A 17,217-nucleotide genomic window follows, 5' to 3' on the forward strand; every position below is an offset into this window, starting at 1 on the left:
GAGTCCTGAATCTGGAGCTGGGAGACATGTCAATAAACAGAAGAACCTCCTCATTCTCTTTATTCACACCTTCGCAACCCTTGCCAGGGGCAAGGCCAAGAGCCAAGGACCCACACACACTCCCCAGGTACCTATATATATATACATGCAGAGAACACATGTTCCCTGCCTCACATACACTTGGCACACATGGACACAAACATACACATCTACACACATTCCTCAGGTGCACCTCCAGCTCTGGGATGAAGTCAGAGGTCCAGGTACCTTTCAGCTGGTAAGTTTGGAACACAGAGTCTCATAGAAATGGGCTCCAAATAGAACTTCCAGCTGAGATCCCGCCTCCACAGGGATCTACTGTCCTGCCTGGTTCCACCTTTCCTTCCATCTATACCAGCAAGACAGAGTTATAGGTGGAATCAGCTGAAGCCCTTCAGGGTCCTCTACAGGTTTGGGACTCCTAGAAGAAGAAGGGGGAAAATCAAGGGAGACAGCAGGATTGGATCTTGTCCCAAACACCCTGAGAATAAGGGAGGGGACCCAGCTCTGATCCAGACACCCCAAGAATAAGGATGCATTCCGGCTTTGAGCCTAACACCCTGAAAATGAGGAAGGAGACCCAGTATCCTGTAAGAGATGAAAGAAACCCAACTCTGAGCCCAGGGACTCAAGAATGAAACCATGAGGCCAGACTTCATAAGAATAAGGAGACCCAACTCTGATTCTCAAAACCCTTATGATGACTAAGGTATCTGACTTTTAATCTAGACACTGAAAATGAGGGCACACATCTCCAAGTCCAAACCTCCTGGAGGTCATACTCACCTGGAAGCTTATCCACTGGAATCATCGGGGCCAAGAACCCAGGCTTTCGGGGTCCATCCTTCCCTTCTGGTCTCAGCCTCAGCCTGGAGCACAAAAAGGAAGCTGTCTCCCTGACAATGTGGGGCATCTCAGTCTTCTCCAAATAGGTTTATTAGTAAAGGGTCAAGAGAGGAATGGGTGAGAATCATGAAGTATAGGGGCGGGAGAGGGAGAGAGGAGGAATGGCTCCAGAATCAGACACTTTCAGTGGGAAGTCATGAGGGGTGGGAATGGGTGTGGACTGTGGGTATCAGAGCATCTGTGTGGGATCAGAGGCTGAGGAGGGTCACTTACCAGAGCCCCAGTGCCAGGGCCCCAGCTACCAGTCCCAGGAAAGAGAAGATTCCCAAAGATGCCAGCACAGCCACCTGCTCCAAGGGGTCTCTGTGGTCTGAGGGGGAGGGTCACATGCCAGCTGTGAGAGCAAGCCTGCCTGACCAAACTCGGTATCCCCTTCTCTCTGGAGTTTTTCCCATCCTCTACCACCTGTGCCCATCTGCCCAAGCTCACCAAGTGGCCGCGGGTCTGGTAGGAGGGACGGCCTTGGGGGAGCGGGGCTGTCCGCCTGAAGTTCTTCCTCTGGCTGCGCAAGCTGCTGGCCGCCAACTGGTATCTCTTTCGGTAGGGGCCCTGAAGGGAGACGAGACCTTAAGAGACTTGTCCACGCGGGATAGGAGGGGAGGCCAGGGCCAGGGTTGGACACTGGGGCGCATAGGGGGCGGGGCTTGAAAGGGCAGTGCCCCTTCTGGGGACGCAGCAGGGGTGGAGGCTGAGGGGCGGGGTGTAAACTAGGGCGGGGCTGCCGGCAACCGCAGCTGAAGCCTGCGGCCGCAATTGCTGGCCTGCGTGGGTGGGGCGTGTGCCACGTGGCCGCCAGTGCCCGCAGTTCGGCTGATAGGTGCTGTGTGGCGGGGCCTTGGCTCTTTCCCTAGGCTCGGTCTCTCACCCGTGCTCGGAGTCCCCCAGGCCTCGGGGCTCCAGGCGCTCCAGGTGCCAGCATCCAAAAAGTCCCGGGCACTGACCCTCACGGCATGGGGCAGCCCAGCCACGGCGTCCGTGATCACCTCCTCCAATCCAGCCGGCTCCACCTGGGAGTGAAGATGGTTCACCCGCGCGTTATCCAGGTTATAAGCACCGAGCCTACCTGACTCCTGGCCCCAGTCTGCAAAGATCACCCCTTCCTCCCAGTCCTATCCCTGCCAGCCTGATGCAGCCATCTGGGCCTCACGAAGGGTGGCTGGGTGTGTCAGGTCTATACCCAGTGTTCAGAAGACAAAAGTGCATAGTGGTTATATAGACAGGCTGTGATGTCAGGCTGCCTGGGTTCAAATCTTTGCTGTACCATTTACTGGGTGGCCTTGGGCCTCTCTCTGTGCCTCAGTTTCTTCATTTGTAAAATAGAGGTGAATACACCTAAACGAGATAATACATGTAAAATGTGTAGCACAGTGCCTGGCAGGCAGACAGTGTTCAAGAAATATTGGTTATTATCTGAGGCAGCAGCTCCTCAGACCTGATGCTAGCCAATCTTTGCCATCTCCAGAGGTAGGAATTCACCTCTTTCCACATTGGAGTGTTTGTATGAAGATGTGCTTCCGGGTGAAAGGCACTCCTTTTCCTGGAAAAATTATTTTTAAAAAGTCACTGCTGTTTTCCCACAGATAGGCTGACATCAGAGTTATAGCCCCGTAGGGCAGAGGCTTGGCTTGGCGGTCCCTGCTAAAACCCTAGCAGCCAGCACAAAGCCTAGCCCATGGAGAAGACTCTGTAGAGGAGGCCACAGGACTTCAGTGATCTGCCAGAGCTGGTCATGCAGAACACCTGGAAACATAAAACTAGAAACGGGACCATATGGGACACACTCACCATGGACCAGGCTGGATGCTGCGCTGGACGGTACTGCAGCCGGAACTTGAGCAGGAAATGGGGCTGGCGGGGCCAGGAGGCAGGGTACATCCAGCTGGCACGCAGGCGGCGAGGATAGCCAGGTACTGACTCAACCCGCAAACCCTGGGGTGGGTCAGGGCGCACTGAGGGCAGTGGAGACACAAAGTCAGGGCACAAGACAGGTACTCATCCTTTCCCACCACCTCCCAAGGGAAGATGGGTGTGTGCCTAAAGGTATACGAGGGGAGGCACTTCCAAGGAGGTTAGGTAAATCTTAAGCTTGATCATCCACTAGGCTCAGGACCTATCTGTCATCCCCATTATAAAGTAAGCTGAGATCTCAGGGCGGATTTTTGAAATGTTTGTTGGGTGAATTAAAGAGTGATTCTGCTTTCCACCCAAGGAAGATGAGTTGGCCCAAATTCCAGCCAGAGTTTTAGTGACCCCCCCTTCCACACACAAATCAAGAGGAAGGAGAGACCAGCAAGAGAGGCACTGGGCAGGGAGGACATGAGATAGGACTGTCTTCAGCAAGGGGCTGAGAAGCAAAGATGCAGCGCTGGGGCCAGGCAGCCAGGAAGGACTTGTAGGGAAAAAGGTAGTGGCAGCAGCTTCTAGAGGCTGACACAGCCTTGCCTCCTGGGCTCTGATCTCTTTGTCTTCTTAGTCTCCATGAGGGTCATCTGTGTGCTGAAATGGGTCTATGTCGGGAGAGAACTATCTGGGAGCTCAGAGGAGAAGGGTTCTGTATTAGGAAGGGGTACCTGTACACTGGGGTCCATTTGTGGTCTCTGTGGTAGGCACATGGGGAGAGCTCTAGGAGTGGGTGGATACTCACAGATACTCTGTAAGCTCACATCCAGCAGGCGTGTGCTGGCCCCCAGGGGGTTCACTTCAGTCACATTGATCCGGTACTGGCTCCAGAACTCTGCCCCATGGACTACACAGCGAGCAGCCCCTGGAGGGTCCTGTGGGCATGGCCAGGGCCCTGTGGATGAGCTCATCCTAGGAGGGAGGATGTGGTCTTGAGCTTTGATAATGCTCACTGGGGGATCCAGCTAGAGCCCCCAGCCTCTCCCTCATGTCCTACCTTTGGCCATCAGCTCCTGGCACTGTCTTCTTTCTGGCAGGGAGAGGGACATCTGAGGTCAGGAAGGAAAGAAGGGTCGTCCCTCCCTCTCAGGCCTTCCTCAGGACCTCCCAACCTGCCTCCCATACCCACAGTTTGCTACCCGAACATATGGGCACACATACTCGATCATGCACACACCTGTAGGAGGTGAGGTAGCGGGTGGGTAAACCGCTAACCTGGCTGGGACTCCAAGTGCAGGAGAAGTTTTCATAGTCAGCTGCTTGGCAGGAGACAACAGGGCGGGCTGGGGGGTCTAGAGGCAGAGGGTGCAGCTGGAGACTGAGAAGTCCCCAGGTCCTCCCCATCCCAGAGGGCTTACTCGGGACCTAGATTCCCTCAGGAACCCCATGACTCATCACTGCCACCCAACACTCCCTCCCCAACTCACAGCCCAGCTGTAGGGTCACCATGCCCCCAAGTGCACCATCCAGGGTCCGGCAGATATAGGTGCCCTCGTCAGTGCTTTCTGCCCGGGCCAGGACCAGTTCGTGCCCTAGCCCAGAGTCGGGTCCCTGGAGCAGCCTTGTCTCCCCGTCCCGAAACCAGGACACGGGGGCCCTGGGGGTGAGATGAGATGACAATGGATAGAAAGAAGATTTAAAGTGTAAGTCAGATCATGCCACAGCTCTCCACCGGCTTCTCACTGTGCCCACAAGTAAAGCCCAAACTCCTCTTGCTGGCTTACGAAGCCCTGGTGATCCAGCCCTTGCTTTCCTTTTCTTCTTTGTCACCTCCCTCTCTCCCCCTCCCCCGCTGCACTCCAGTCAGGTTGGGCTCCTTGCTGTTCAAGAGTGTGGGGCTCACTCCCACGTCAGGGCTTTGTACTAACTGTTCTCTCTGTCACAAATGCTTGCTTATACTCCAACCTTCAGAAATCAGCTTCAATGTCACCTCCTCAGTGAGGCCTTCCCTGATTACCGATAAAAAGTATTCACTCAGTTATCCTCTTCCACATCACTCTCTTTGGGTTTTCTGCCCTGGAGGTATTACTACCTGGCAAGATTCTTATTTGCTTATTGTCTGTCCGCCCTACTAGGATGGAAGCTCTGTGCAGGCAGGCATCCTGCCCGGCCTGTGCACTGCTGTATCCCAAGGCCTAGAAGAGACCAGGCACTTAGCAGGTACTCAGTACATATTGATTGAATGTTCTGTTCAATAAGGATGGTTTGAGGGTTAGGACAGAGAGAGAGGTGAGGATTACAGATACAGGGGGTAAGGACAGGAGGGCTGTGAGGACTGGGCAGGGTCAAGAAAGGGTCATGGAAGGGTCATGGAAAGGTCCTGTCAGCCCAACAGGCCAGTGGAGCACTTACCCCGCAGTCACTCCAGGGCAACACAGCGTCATGGACCTGCCAGGCTGCCCATATTGGACCCCTGTGGAGGGCACTTCTGAGCATAGGTGCTTCCTTTCCCTCTCTCCCACCCTACCCTATACTTTGTGAGAGTGACAGGGTAAGGGGTGGACTTTTAAGACCTGAGTGGGGTCATGGGGTCAAAGCATCATGTTATCATCTTGAGACAAAGGTCAGAGGGCAGGGCAGAGAGGGGATGTTGCCAGGTTGGATGTCAGCAGTTGGGGGGATCACGGGTTAGACAGGAGAAGGGGCCCTGTGATGGTGGCAAGTCACAAGTCAGAGCTGGTTCATCGAGCAAGATTCTTCTCACCTGGGGGGCCCCAGGCCTGGGGGCAGGGAGAAGAGGCAGACACCAGGGCTGTAGCCACGGCCACCAGGACCCTGCTCAGCCCTGAGCAGCTGCTGCTCATCTGTGGGGAGAGAGGCAAGGTCAGTGATCCCCCATCCCCAAGATGGGAGGCTAAAGCCTGCCTCCTCCTCTTCCAAACTGGGGCTTTCTAGGAGGAAAACAGCTTCCAGGAGTGGTAAGGGTATTAGAAATGATTGGGGGATCTGACACAAGGTCCCCTTTCCACCGTACACCAGGGCTGTGAGCATGCATGCATGCGTGTGCGCTTGGGGGCGCATGCGCGTGCGCACACGCACACACACACACACCCTCCTTCTCAGTCATGGGCTTAGGGCCCAGAACAAAAGCCGGAGGCGACAGACTGTGCCAGCACCACCCCCCGCACCACCCTTGGCGCCCACCTCTGGCACCAAGTGCTGGCAATGGCTCAGTCACTCCCATTAACTACTCCAGTCCAGCTGTTGGGAATTCCGGTGTCCATCCTCACCTGGCCCAAGGCTAGTCGTTGCCTCTGACTGACCTGAGGCCGTCCTCATCACCTGGGGTGGGGACTGTCATGGTGGGTCTGCGCCAACCCCCTACTCCCACCATGAGGCCGAGCCCCACTCTGGCTGCCAGGCCTCTTCTTGCCTGGGTCTGGCTCCTTGCTCTGGCTACTTGGGCCACTCATCTGGGCCTGAGTCTGGAATCTTGTTGGTCTCAAGCCTGTGAGGCTGGATGGGGCTAGGGTGCAGGCTGAGGCTGCAGAGTTAAGCAGATCCAGATGCCCTGGCTGCTGCCAGAGGCTGGGGGCGGGCGAGGAGCCAGCAGATGGAGACAGGGTGGCGGGGAGGGGAGAGGAGGCTGAGAGAAGCTGGGAGCCTGCAAGAACAGGGGCCTAGGGTGGGGGCCACAGGACAAAGAGCTGATCAGAGATCAAGACTGGAAGGCTGTGGGGGCTCAATGAGTCTGGGGCTGGGCTGGGGCAGCAGGGTGTTAGAAAGGCTGAAAGGGTAACCAACCATGTGTACATTGGGGGTGGAGGGGTGCTAGAAGAGAGGCATCTGGATGTGGGAAAGCAGGAGGAAGAAGGCAGTGGGGAAGTGGGAATGAGGACAAGAGAAGAGGCAGATGGGGAGAGGGCCCCGGGCGAGGGCTCCAGAAGAGGGCGAGCACAGACCCTTCCCCATCAGAGCTGAGCAGGGGCCTCCACATGTCTGTGTGTCTGTCTGAGTGTGTCTCGTGGCTCACCCAGCCATATTTACCCCGCTCAGCCCCACCCTACCTCGGTGATCCCAGTGGCTGTGTGTCCATGGCCTCCAGGACTTCCTCCCACCAGCTTCAGCACCCGTCTCAGCTCCACTCAGTTCTGGGACCCCAGAACTGTCCCCTCCTTCCCCTTCCCTGCCCCCGCCCCTCTGGGCCCTGTTGCTCAGCCGCCCCTAGCCAGGCCCCCTCCCCCTCCTCCCCTCCCACCCCCTCCCACCCAAGGCCCTGGGAAGGGAAGAGGCCTCCCCCCAAGTCTGGAAAGGAAGCCACAGGCACAGCCAGGCACAGCAAGAGGGAAAGGAGGGCTGCTTATGTCCCTGACAGTGAGATTCCCTGTGTTTTCACACAGGCACATTCACATGTGGACCCATTAGGCACAGTCAACAAAAACACTCCCTGAACACACGTGGACACAATCAAATGAAAAATCAGACACATACTTGTGTTCCTACTCTTTTCACTCTCCAGCAAATATTTCCTTAGGGCACAGCTGGCTGTGTTTTAAGGGGAAGAGAGGCCCCATGTTGGGGGATATAAAGAAAAGCCAAAGAGTCCAGTTCCCCCTCCCCTTGACGTTACAGCCATTTCTCACCTCCCCCTCTACTCTTTAGGCCCCAACACCAGGAAATGCCTTTGGTCCCTTGGTGCCAGATACACAAGACCCACACTTACCCTCAGACACACGCTCTCAGATACAGTCACTCACAGTTACACTGATACACTCAGACATTCTCACTCAGACTCAAGACACTTAACATTTACACATGCCTGGACACATACACAGAGCCACACATCTTACTCTTCCTTGCACAGTCACACACACACACTTAGCACTCTGCCCCTGGAATGGGGTCACAGCATTCCCTAAAACCAACTCCTCTTCATAGTTTAAGCCCCCTCTTGCAGGGAGCACTTAGCATAGCAGATACCCCACATCGCAGGTCCAGGCCCCCAGATAGCCAAAGAGACAAAGGTGAACAGGGGAGTCGGACACTGGAGGTACAGGGAGAGAGAGACAGAGATGCAGAGAACTCGAGAGGCAGGACTTAAAAGCAGATACACCGAGATACCTGGGGAGACAAAAGTGTGAAGAGACACAGAGAGTGTCAACTCTAGGAAGGCAGTAGTAAGGAGAGAAAAAGACATATAAGAAACTGAGGCAGACAGGGAAACAAAATAAGGAGCAGTGGACCAGTGACAAGGATTCTCCAACACAGAAAGGAGGGGAAGCCAAGTGTGTTGGGGATGGGTCTGTCTATGCTGGCCACTGAGTAGAAAGGTCAGTCCCACTGGCTACAGAAGTCAGTCCCCAAAATGCATACCCACTCCTCCACAGTCTAACAGGACACAGGACACACGCAGAGTGCAAGTCTCATTCTTACTCTGCCACTGCTGAAGTCGCACACTGACACACACCACCCAGCCACCCACTCTCACGCTGGCAGACACAATCTCAAACCCCACCGAGACCTTCTCAAGACACATTCTCTGATGTGGTCGCAGGCCCTCTCACACACACACGAGCACACGACCCAGTCTCTGCCCCCAAACTGCACAATGACAGACGCGCACAGCATCCCACACTGGCCCAGCCACATGCAGACTCAGCCACATGCACAGTGACACCCGCAGTCACGTTAGCTGAGGGTTGCACCAAGTGACACTGTTGCGGCGTCTCACACACTGACATCGTCACACACAGTCTGCCGGTCTCACACACACTCACACTGACAGCGCGCCCGCCACTCCGGGCCCTTCAAATCCCACACCACCCGCCCCGCCCTCTGCTGGCAAGGCTCCCGCCTGCGCACCCGCGGCCCCATCAGGCCTCACCTTCCGCGGCCGCCGCCGCCAGCGCCCTCCGCCCTCGCCCTCGCCCTCGCCCTCGCCCTCTGCCCCGGCCGCTACTCCCTCCCGCCCTGGGGCCCCGCCGTGGGGGCGGCTCCGCCCAGGCACCAATGGAAGGAGAGGGGTGAAATAGGGGGGGTCTCGGCCCATTGGAGACTCCGACTGCCAATCACCGCCACCCCCACCTCGGCCGGACACTTCCTGTCCCGTCCGGGACCGAGGAGGCTGCCTGGGGACCGAGTCTGGAGCCGGATTCCTGGGTCCTGGCCTGCAGGCCTCGCCTCCTGGGACTGCAGGACCAGAAGCCCTCGGGCCCCTCCCCCTCCCAGCTGTCTGCAAAGCCTTAAGGTCGGTGGCTCAGGAGCCACTGGGCAGGTGACTGGAGAAGCTGAAGGTGCCCCTGACTCCAGATAAGATAGGGAAAGAGGTGGACGGACTGGTGTGAGGCAGTGATTCTTAAACTTCCCTGGACATTGTGGTTTTAAAACTGCCAAGCCACATTCCAATTAAATCAGTATTGTTTAAAATTCCCCAAATGATTCCAACATGCAGCCAAATCAAAGATGTAGGATCGGGGCGGGGGGGGTGGTGTCTCACTCTCTTAAGAAACTTCTTGTCCACTCCCCAGTCAATGGGGGCTCAAGGGAAATGTGCACGTTTGTCTGAGCATCTTCCCGACCAGGGCAACACTCCAAGTCCTGAACCGTCCCCTACAGTGTCTCAAGGAAGAATCCTGGACTAGAAAGCAGGCAGCCAAGCTTTTCCTGGGTCAAGTCATCACTCTCCAGCCTTGCATGATTTCCCCTCCCAGAGACTCAATTCCTTTGAGAAGAATGGAGACGAAAAGCACTCTGGTTGTCTATGCATTGCTCACAAGCCCCCGACCTGACCTGAAAGTTTGGAAGACCTTAGGTGACATCATGTTTCCTGGGCTGTATGGCTTATTCTCACACAGTTACACATCCTTGCCAAGGAAACAGGTCCAGAGGGGAGGTGACCCAGGGTTACTCCAAAAATCATGCCCTCCTTCTAGGCCCTGAGGCTTCTAACTCTGGCAGCCCTTCCCCTCCCAAAGCCATCTTCAGCCCTGTGCAACAATGGGGTACAGGGGCAACAGAGGTGTGTAGAGCCTGTGCATGCATGCTGCACGTGGGAGTCTGGAAAAGCCAAGGACACAAAGCCACGTACACGTTCCCTACCCGCCCCTTCAGCCCCTGTGGGCTGGAGCAGAGCCAAGGTGCAGCCGCTCACAAAGCCAGGATTCTGGCCAGCAGCCCAGTGTCTGGCCACTGACCACTGGGACTAGGATCCTGCTCACTCACTCCCCACCAAACCCTCAGTCCCAGGCTTGGGTGAGCTGACACCCTAGGGATGGCTGTAAAGGGGGCACTGGCCCTCCCAAAGCCTCAGTGACAGACAAGAACAAAGGATTCTAAAGCAGTTTTGAACTGGTATCTTTGTTACTCTAGAAGTAAGAGTATCTATAGGCCAGAAATGACACTGAGTATTAATTTTGTTCAGAGACTTGGGGCGAGCAGTGGTGGGGAGAGGTTGTATCCTTAAGTTTTTGCACATCTGTAGGCAAAGAAAAGTTGTGGCCGGAGCTGTGCCTTCAGCCTTCAACCCCAGGCCCCCAAGGATCAGAGTTCACACTCCTTTGGCGTTAGGATATGTGATTAAAGTTTGAGAAGCAGTTTTATTTATCCCACATCTGCCCAAACCCTAGGCCCTGGTTCCCTCAGGCAGAAGGCCCTGTGGTCAGCGTGGTCAGGCGATGGCTGCTGTCTCCCTGTCCTTCTGCCCCAGGCAGTAATGAACTTCAGGCAGTGCCCTTAGTCTCTCTGCAGCCTGAAAGGGGAAAGGGGGATAATCAGGGAGGGTAAGGGCTGCCCAGAATCGTGGTATGGAGTTCTGAAGAGACACTGGGGGAGGGCGTGTGGGGCCGGGAGGCTGGTGATAAGAACTGCAGGAATGACCCAAGGATGAAGGAGTTGAGCAGCTCCCAAGTCACTCAGAATGTCCAGATTATCGGTGTTCTCGGGGTCATGATTGTTGGGAATCCCTTGAGGAAACAGGAGAGAAAAGGGGACTCAAGGACCTAGGGGACTCCAAGTCCTGACCTGCTCAGGGGTGAGGTCCCTCTGGGCCTGGGCAAGCATTTCATAGCCAACCATGAATTTCCGGACTGTGGCAGAGCGCAGGAGGGGAGGGTAATAGTGAGCATGTAGCTGCCAGTGGTCCCAGTTGGCTCCAGCCTCTGATCCTGTGGGTGCTCCTGACAGGAAGAAGGCAGAGCTGGTTAGAGAGGGTCCTTTCTTAGTTCTTTGGCCTAGCTCTTACCCTTAAACTGCACTAGGTAACTGAAAACTACATCTCCCAGCATTCCCTGCCAGAGAGGAGACAAGGCATTGGAAAACACACTGGGAGACATAGTGTTACCAAGTTCCCTTCTCCACCCACATTCCCAGCATCCCTGCTCTGAACACTTCCCTCAGCAAGTGTTCCAAGGCCTGCAGGGAGTTGCAGTCCACTGGGCTGGGCCCCAGGAGCCCAGAAATGGTGTTGGGGATATATATGCAATGCTCAAAAAGCCTCACCGTGCCAGCCCATGGAGTAGGGAAAGGATGTCTCAAATAGGTTGTCATACTTAGTCAAGAGCTTCTTCATGATGGAGGCTAGATCTGGAATCAGAGCCTGACTCTCAGTCTGGGGATCAGACTGAGCAGGTTCAGATCTCACCAGAGCAGTCATCCCCATCCAAAGCTGGGCCCCAAGGTACCAGATGGGAGACTCACCATCACGCTCAGTGGGGGTCAGCTCAGGCAGCCTCCGCACATGCCGACGGGGCAGCAGTAGTGTCTGGAAGGGCCATACTGCCCAGAAGGGGACCAGAACTAACCAGTGCTCACTGGTTAGGACCAGACGTTCCTAGGCAGACCAAAGGAGATGAAGTCATCAAGGTGGGTGTGAGGGGGCCAGCAAATAGGCCAGAGAAGCAAAAGGAAAAATGTACCCAGAAATTGATGGCTCCTCACCACCTCCACCACTACCACCCTAGTCTAAGCCACCATCATCTTTCCTTTGCCTTATAGCTATGTCCTCCAAGCAACTCTCTCTGCTACATCCCTTCTACCTCTCTCCTTCACACAACTCTCCTTTTTGGGGTGAGGTCAGGGGCTTCTTGGGGACACACGGCCTGGCTTTCGCCCACCTTTCTGAGCAGCTCCTGGTGGCCGTACTCCATCAACAGGGGCTCTCCATGCTGACTCTGATAGGCTCGCTGAGATCGCTCCTCACGCTGGGCAACATCTGGCAGGAAACTGCTGGCCCACACCTGTCAAGGGGCAGGAGAAGAGCAGGCAGATCCTTCATCCCCATGCCTCCACATCACTAGCATACTTCCTCTGTCGCTTCCCTTATTCCAGTTTCCCGCCCCTGTTCCAGTTTCAAGTGCTGGTTGAAATCCACTAAAGCCCTAACCACACTTACCTGGCAGTGGGGGTGGGGGTTAGAACAGCCCATCATGGCACCTTTGTTTTCAAAGATCTATGAGATAGGGGTAGGGAGCTTTGTAGCCGAAAAGACACCAAGTCAACCCCTCCCAACTACACCTGGTGGAAATAAAAATGCCACTTCCCCGAACTGAACTGCACCACCCCCTCCCTGCCCCCGGGGGGGGGGGGGCGACCTCACAGACCTGCACCCAAGGGTACTGGGCACCCAGCTCCTCTGTGACTGAGGCCCACGCATCAATGACAGCGCGGATCTCGGGGACTGACATGAGTGGCAGTGTCACATCCGACCAGGGGTGGAAGCACATGACCTTACTAGGTGGGGAAGGAGGGAGAGATGACAAGAGACATAGGGCTCGCTGTGCTAGGGGCAGGGCCCAACCCCAGTGGTCAGTCCAGGCCCCAGGATGAAGGATGGAAGAATGGAAATTCATAGTTACCAAACTCCTCGAGCAGCTTCTGCTTGGAAAAGTGGATGATCACTGGGTCCTGAGATAAAGGGGTATCACTCTCTGCAACAGACACCCCCCAATAAGGTCCAGCCTCCCTTCCCCCCAACAGCAGCAAGAGCCAGGTTACCTGGACTAGGAGCATCAGGTTGCAGAGCTGGGAAGTCGTTATCAAAAAGGAAGGTGCCATCATAGTGGGGATTCACCTACTGACAAGGATGGACTGGAAGCATTTGCTGGCCCCTACCAGCAGTCATCTAGTGGGCTTCAAGGTTACAAGCGGTGGGGGAAGCCTACTCTGGAGTCAAAAAGACTTGGTGTGTTATGACCCAGAAGGAGGTCCACTCCCCGCAGACCAGCCTGTAGATGTAGGGTCTCAAGACTTACCTCTCCGTTGGCTCGTGTGGCCCCCGGACACAGAGGGTTGTGGGGATCGTGGCGAGGTACTGTATTCAAAAGCGGGGGCTCTACTTGCCCCTGCCAGGGCCGCTTCATGCGATGAGCTGACACCAGCACCCACTCATCTTGTAGCGGGTTGTAGCGGATATGCTGATGCTCTGAGGGCAGAGAGTCAAGATCAGTCAACAAAGCTCTCCGCCCCCTTCTACCTTGGGTCTCACCCACAAGCAGGCCCAAGCTCGGAGGCACCCATTTGGCCCCATCCTGCTCAGAAACTAAAAGCCCAGGCTTAGGCGTTCCCAGCACCAATAAGCCTGCAGCTCCAACACCAGCGTGCCCTTTCGCCTCGCGAACCCGGCCGGGTGGGCGCGCCGACCTGCCGGTAGGGACGACAACTTCCTAAGGAAGGGGAGGGCTCGGCTCCGCGTCCCAGCGAGCCCCGTCCGCCCTGCAGTTACCGCTCGCCCGGAAGGCTGTGTCCATGGCGTCCGCCTCTGACGCCTGCTGGCGCTCCTCTGGACACGCTCCGCTGCGCGACATGATGCCACTGCAGGAAGGTATCGTCTGGGACTTCTGCCTGCTCGCTTGCTGGGACCTCCTAGTCTGTCTAGCCCCGCCCCTCCCCGCCCCGCCGATTGGACAGCCGCCTGCACGTGACTGCCCGAGGGGCCGCCCGGCCACCTGGGGGCGGGGCCCAGGACCGCCGACCGCTCCAGGGGGCTGCTTTGAAGATCCCATTCCGCCAAAGGCTAAAGCCACTACCCTGGAAGACCCCCTGTAAAAGCTCCTTACTGCAGATGCTTCCGCTCCAGGACGCTTACAAGATTTCTTTGCTGCATTAAATTATTCATTTGGTCATTCATTCAGCAAATATTTGCTGAGTGCCGGGCACCTAGGCTCCATGTAGAGCAAAGGGATGCCCCTGTTGCATAAGTCAGGCATGGCCTCTGCCTTCCCAGAGCTTACATTGTAGGGTCACATAAGGGTATAACCCTGGGTCTATAATCACCTCACTTACCTACTCAGTGACTATGATGGAGGAAGGACAGGGGAGTCGGAGTAGGGGGCTGTGGGGCTTGATCTGCTTCAGCTTAAACCTGGCCTCAGGTACTACCTGGAGGAGTGGGTATATCACCATAACCATACCCCATCTGCACCAGACAGCAGCAACAAGTTTGGGGAAAAAGAGACTAACCATATTCTCTCTTGTGTGTGTGTGTGTGTGTGTGTGTGTGTGTGCGCGCGTGTGTGTGTGTGTGTGCGCGCGCGCGCACACACACACACACACCCGCACACACACACCGAAAGCACAAGAAGTGGACAGGGTAAGAAATCTGAAAATGTGAGGAGTACAGCCTGTCAGTAGCTCTAGCCACCGTCTGGGTGGGGTCAGGATTATTTCCTTTACACGTTCCCTTTCCTTCTCCAACATTTCCTTAGATCAAACCAATTGGCTAACACTAGGATAACATTCAAATTATTTCCTCCCTTGGCACTTTTAAAGAGCCATTTAAATATTGTCTTTACTTCCTCCCCATTCCATAGTGAAGAACAGAGGCCTCGAGATCACCCAGAGAATAAGTGGCCAAGCTCAGATTTGAAACCAAGTTTCCGCTCCTCTTAATGCTTTGAAATGCCTCTAAGACTTCAGGGAGCCTCAAGATAGAAACCTAATGAGCTAGGAGCTGGGCAGTAGCAGGGAGGCCCCCTCCCCCAAGCCAGGCCAGGACAAGCCAGGTGTTTTTGTGGAGCTTGGTTGTAAAAACTGGGTCATAGGTCGTTTACCTTACCTCTGCCCTAGGGGCCTCAGACTGGAATCTGAGGGGGCGGGCAGGGAGCTGGAAGCTGAGAAAGCAGAGTTTTACCTTTCCCCCTGGCTGCTCAAGGTATGGGGAGGCAAGGGGGATAGAAGATCAGTGTTTTGTGGAAAGAGAATGTCACCTGCCACTCCAGTAAACAACAAAAATTGCCACAGCAGCCCCCACCCCCAAGTGTGCCCTGAGAGGAATTCAGAATGGAGAATGACAGGAAGCACTTTGGACACTGGCCCTAGATAGTCAAGATGCATATCTAAGGAATAATTTCAATGGACCCAGATTCTCGAATTTTCCCAAACACAGAAAATCCTTAACTTGAGATGTCTGTTTGGGGCATTAGCAGTAATTTTTTGATGTTCTACTAGATGGGTTTTTTCCTGAAAAAAAAAAAAAAACCCTCCTATATATCTTGGCTCCTCCCTTATCTCTTTGAAGCATTTCCTCAGAGCTGTCTGAGAGGCTGTCTTCCCAGTGTCGACTGAAATAAATGCGCAGCCTAAAAGTTGAGAGTTATGTTTTATTTGGCGGGAGGACTCGAGCCGGGATGACAGCCCCTCAGATCGCTCTGAGGGACTGCTCGGAAGAGGTAGGGGAGGAAATAGGATATATAAGAGCTTTACAACAAAGACCAGGTAGTTGGAACAATAAAAGAGTGTTTGTTATCTAAAGAAAACCAGGCATCTCAAGTTAAAGAATTTAGTGCTTTTCTATGTATAGGAGGAAGCAAACATTTGGGCTGACGTGGGGTTTTAGGAGATGAGTGGCCCAAACAAAAAAATGCATGAGGAGTTGCCATACCATCAGACAGACTTTAGCAGGAGACACCATGGGGTTAACAACACTTTATTGCCACAGGGAGGTGCGCGCCTATGATGCACCTGTCCTGCTTTTTATCTGTTCTCTGCCAGCACGTGCACAATGTGAGTTTCTTTGTTTATTAGGCCTATAGAATTATCTCTAGCACATGCGTACTTCTATTTTCTTTGTTTTAAATCTTATATAATTGATGCATGCGTACAGCAATTATTTACTGCATACTACAAACATGCTCTGATTGTGGCCTTGAGTCCCATGGCCTTAACTCATCTCAAGGCCAGCTCACAGGCTCATTGAATTCATTCCGCTGATAAGCACCTAGCTATCTAGGGCCAGTTTCCTGTCCTTTCTTATTCTGAGTCTGCTCAGAGTGCACCATTGTGAGTGGCTGCAGAGGCCAGGCTGCAGGCTTGTCTTTACTGGGGGGTGGCGGCAGCCGCTGATGACTTGGTTTCAGCATTCTTTGTTTACTGATATGGTTGCAGTATTTTCGTTAGCACCGGCTATACCTATAGTTCTCCATAAGGTTAAAATTTAACTCAAAACTTTTAGGTTGTGTGTTTTTCTTCAGGCGACATTTTCTACTCTCTCAGCTGTCTTCATCCTTTGAGTGGCTGGATTTTGGAGGCAGCTCGGTTTTCCCAAGAACACTGATGCTTCTTTCTTCTTTTTTTTTTTTTAAGCATTTTTTATTGATTTATAATCATTTTACAAACACTGATGCTTCTGTACCACTCCATGGATCATGCTAACTAACTCCTGATCCCCTTCAAAAATATCTCTAGAGGAACATCTCCAAATCTCTCTCCTCCTTCTGTGTCTCCCCAAAGTCACTTTTCTGAGGAAGAGGAGAATGGCTGAGATGGGGCTTACCTCGTCCTTTCTCTCCAAGATCCCAGAGGTGGGATCTCTAACACAGTATCTAGGGAAGATGGCTGTGAGTGCAGCCCTTAATCTCCTTCGTGGGGTGTCACAGACTCTCTTAAGGCACAAAGGACACTCCTTTTTCTTTTTTTTCAAACAGCGTGTGCTGGAGAAGCTTTCTGAAAGACCAGATAGGGGAGCCTAGACAGTCCAAGAGGACTCTGCCTGAAACAGGGAGGCAGAGGCCAGATATGAAGGCTAGTCCTTGCTACTCAGGGTTCTTAAAGAATGGTCTGCTCAAGAGTATCACAGAAGCCAGAGCCAATACAAAAACATGCTCCCTCAATCCTGCAGTTTCCTCTAAATAATCCCTTCTTTATCTTTCCCTTCTTGGTCAAGTTTCTCAGAAAAATAGTCCATCTTCCCGGCCTTTACTCTTAACCTGCACAGTACACTGTAACACATCTTTTGCCCTGTAATAGTCAGGGTAAATAATCTTAGTTGCTGTAACAAACAACCCCCAAATTCAGTGACTTAGCACCACAGTCCATTGTCAGGGAGCGGGGGAGCTCTGTCCCAGGCAGCATTCAGAATTCTCCACCAACTACTTAATTGTGTGTAACTGTGATAATAGATAAGGGAGGAGAGAGAATGTCAAGATTTCACAGATTTTAGGA

General features: G+C 54.0%; 2 protein-coding genes across 7 annotated transcripts; both read right to left on the reverse strand.

Moving 5' to 3' along the window:
* Positions 1–43: 43 nt before the first annotated feature.
* Positions 44–8,760, reverse strand: IL11RA (interleukin 11 receptor subunit alpha). Of its 3 annotated transcripts, none has more exons than XM_031447159.2 (13): positions 8,669–8,760; positions 5,549–5,648; positions 5,197–5,257; positions 4,272–4,441; positions 4,022–4,136; positions 3,842–3,874; positions 3,590–3,756; positions 2,731–2,894; positions 1,811–1,952; positions 1,375–1,494; positions 1,159–1,255; positions 826–908; positions 44–460 (listed from the first exon to the last, which is right to left on the reverse strand). In XM_031447159.2, the coding sequence occupies exons 2-13, from the start codon at positions 5,646–5,648 to the stop codon at positions 444–446; spliced, it is 1,269 nt and encodes a 422-aa protein (XP_031303019.1). In that variant the 5' UTR covers positions 8,669–8,760; the 3' UTR covers positions 44–443. The 3 variants fall into 3 exon arrangements, with proteins under 3 accessions (XP_031303019.1, XP_010974157.2, XP_064346199.1); XM_010975855.3 differs by lacking the exon at positions 8,669–8,760 and adding an exon at positions 6,852–6,928; XM_064490129.1 differs by lacking the exons at positions 5,197–5,257; positions 8,669–8,760 and having other exon boundaries at positions 5,549–6,270.
* A 1,599-nt stretch (positions 8,761–10,359) lies between these two features.
* Positions 10,360–13,635, reverse strand: GALT (galactose-1-phosphate uridylyltransferase). Of its 4 annotated transcripts, none has more exons than XM_010975854.3 (11): positions 13,502–13,635; positions 13,032–13,201; positions 12,775–12,850; positions 12,636–12,684; positions 12,381–12,510; positions 12,173–12,229; positions 11,895–12,017; positions 11,479–11,611; positions 11,281–11,364; positions 10,804–10,958; positions 10,360–10,531 (listed from the first exon to the last, which is right to left on the reverse strand). In XM_010975854.3, exons 1-11 carry the CDS (start codon positions 13,581–13,583, stop codon positions 10,451–10,453), a joined length of 1,140 nt encoding a protein of 379 aa, XP_010974156.2. In that variant the 5' UTR covers positions 13,584–13,635; the 3' UTR covers positions 10,360–10,450. The 4 variants fall into 4 exon arrangements, with proteins under 4 accessions (XP_010974156.2, XP_031303016.1, XP_031303014.1 ...); XM_031447156.2 differs by having other exon boundaries at positions 13,420–13,635; XM_031447154.2 differs by lacking the exon at positions 12,173–12,229.
* Between the last annotated feature and the right edge of the window lie 3,582 nt (positions 13,636–17,217).

The sequence above is a fragment of the Camelus dromedarius genome, chromosome 10 (assembly GCF_036321535.1).
Source record: "Camelus dromedarius isolate mCamDro1 chromosome 10, mCamDro1.pat, whole genome shotgun sequence".
NCBI classification, from domain to species: Eukaryota; Metazoa; Chordata; class Mammalia; order Artiodactyla; family Camelidae; genus Camelus; species Camelus dromedarius.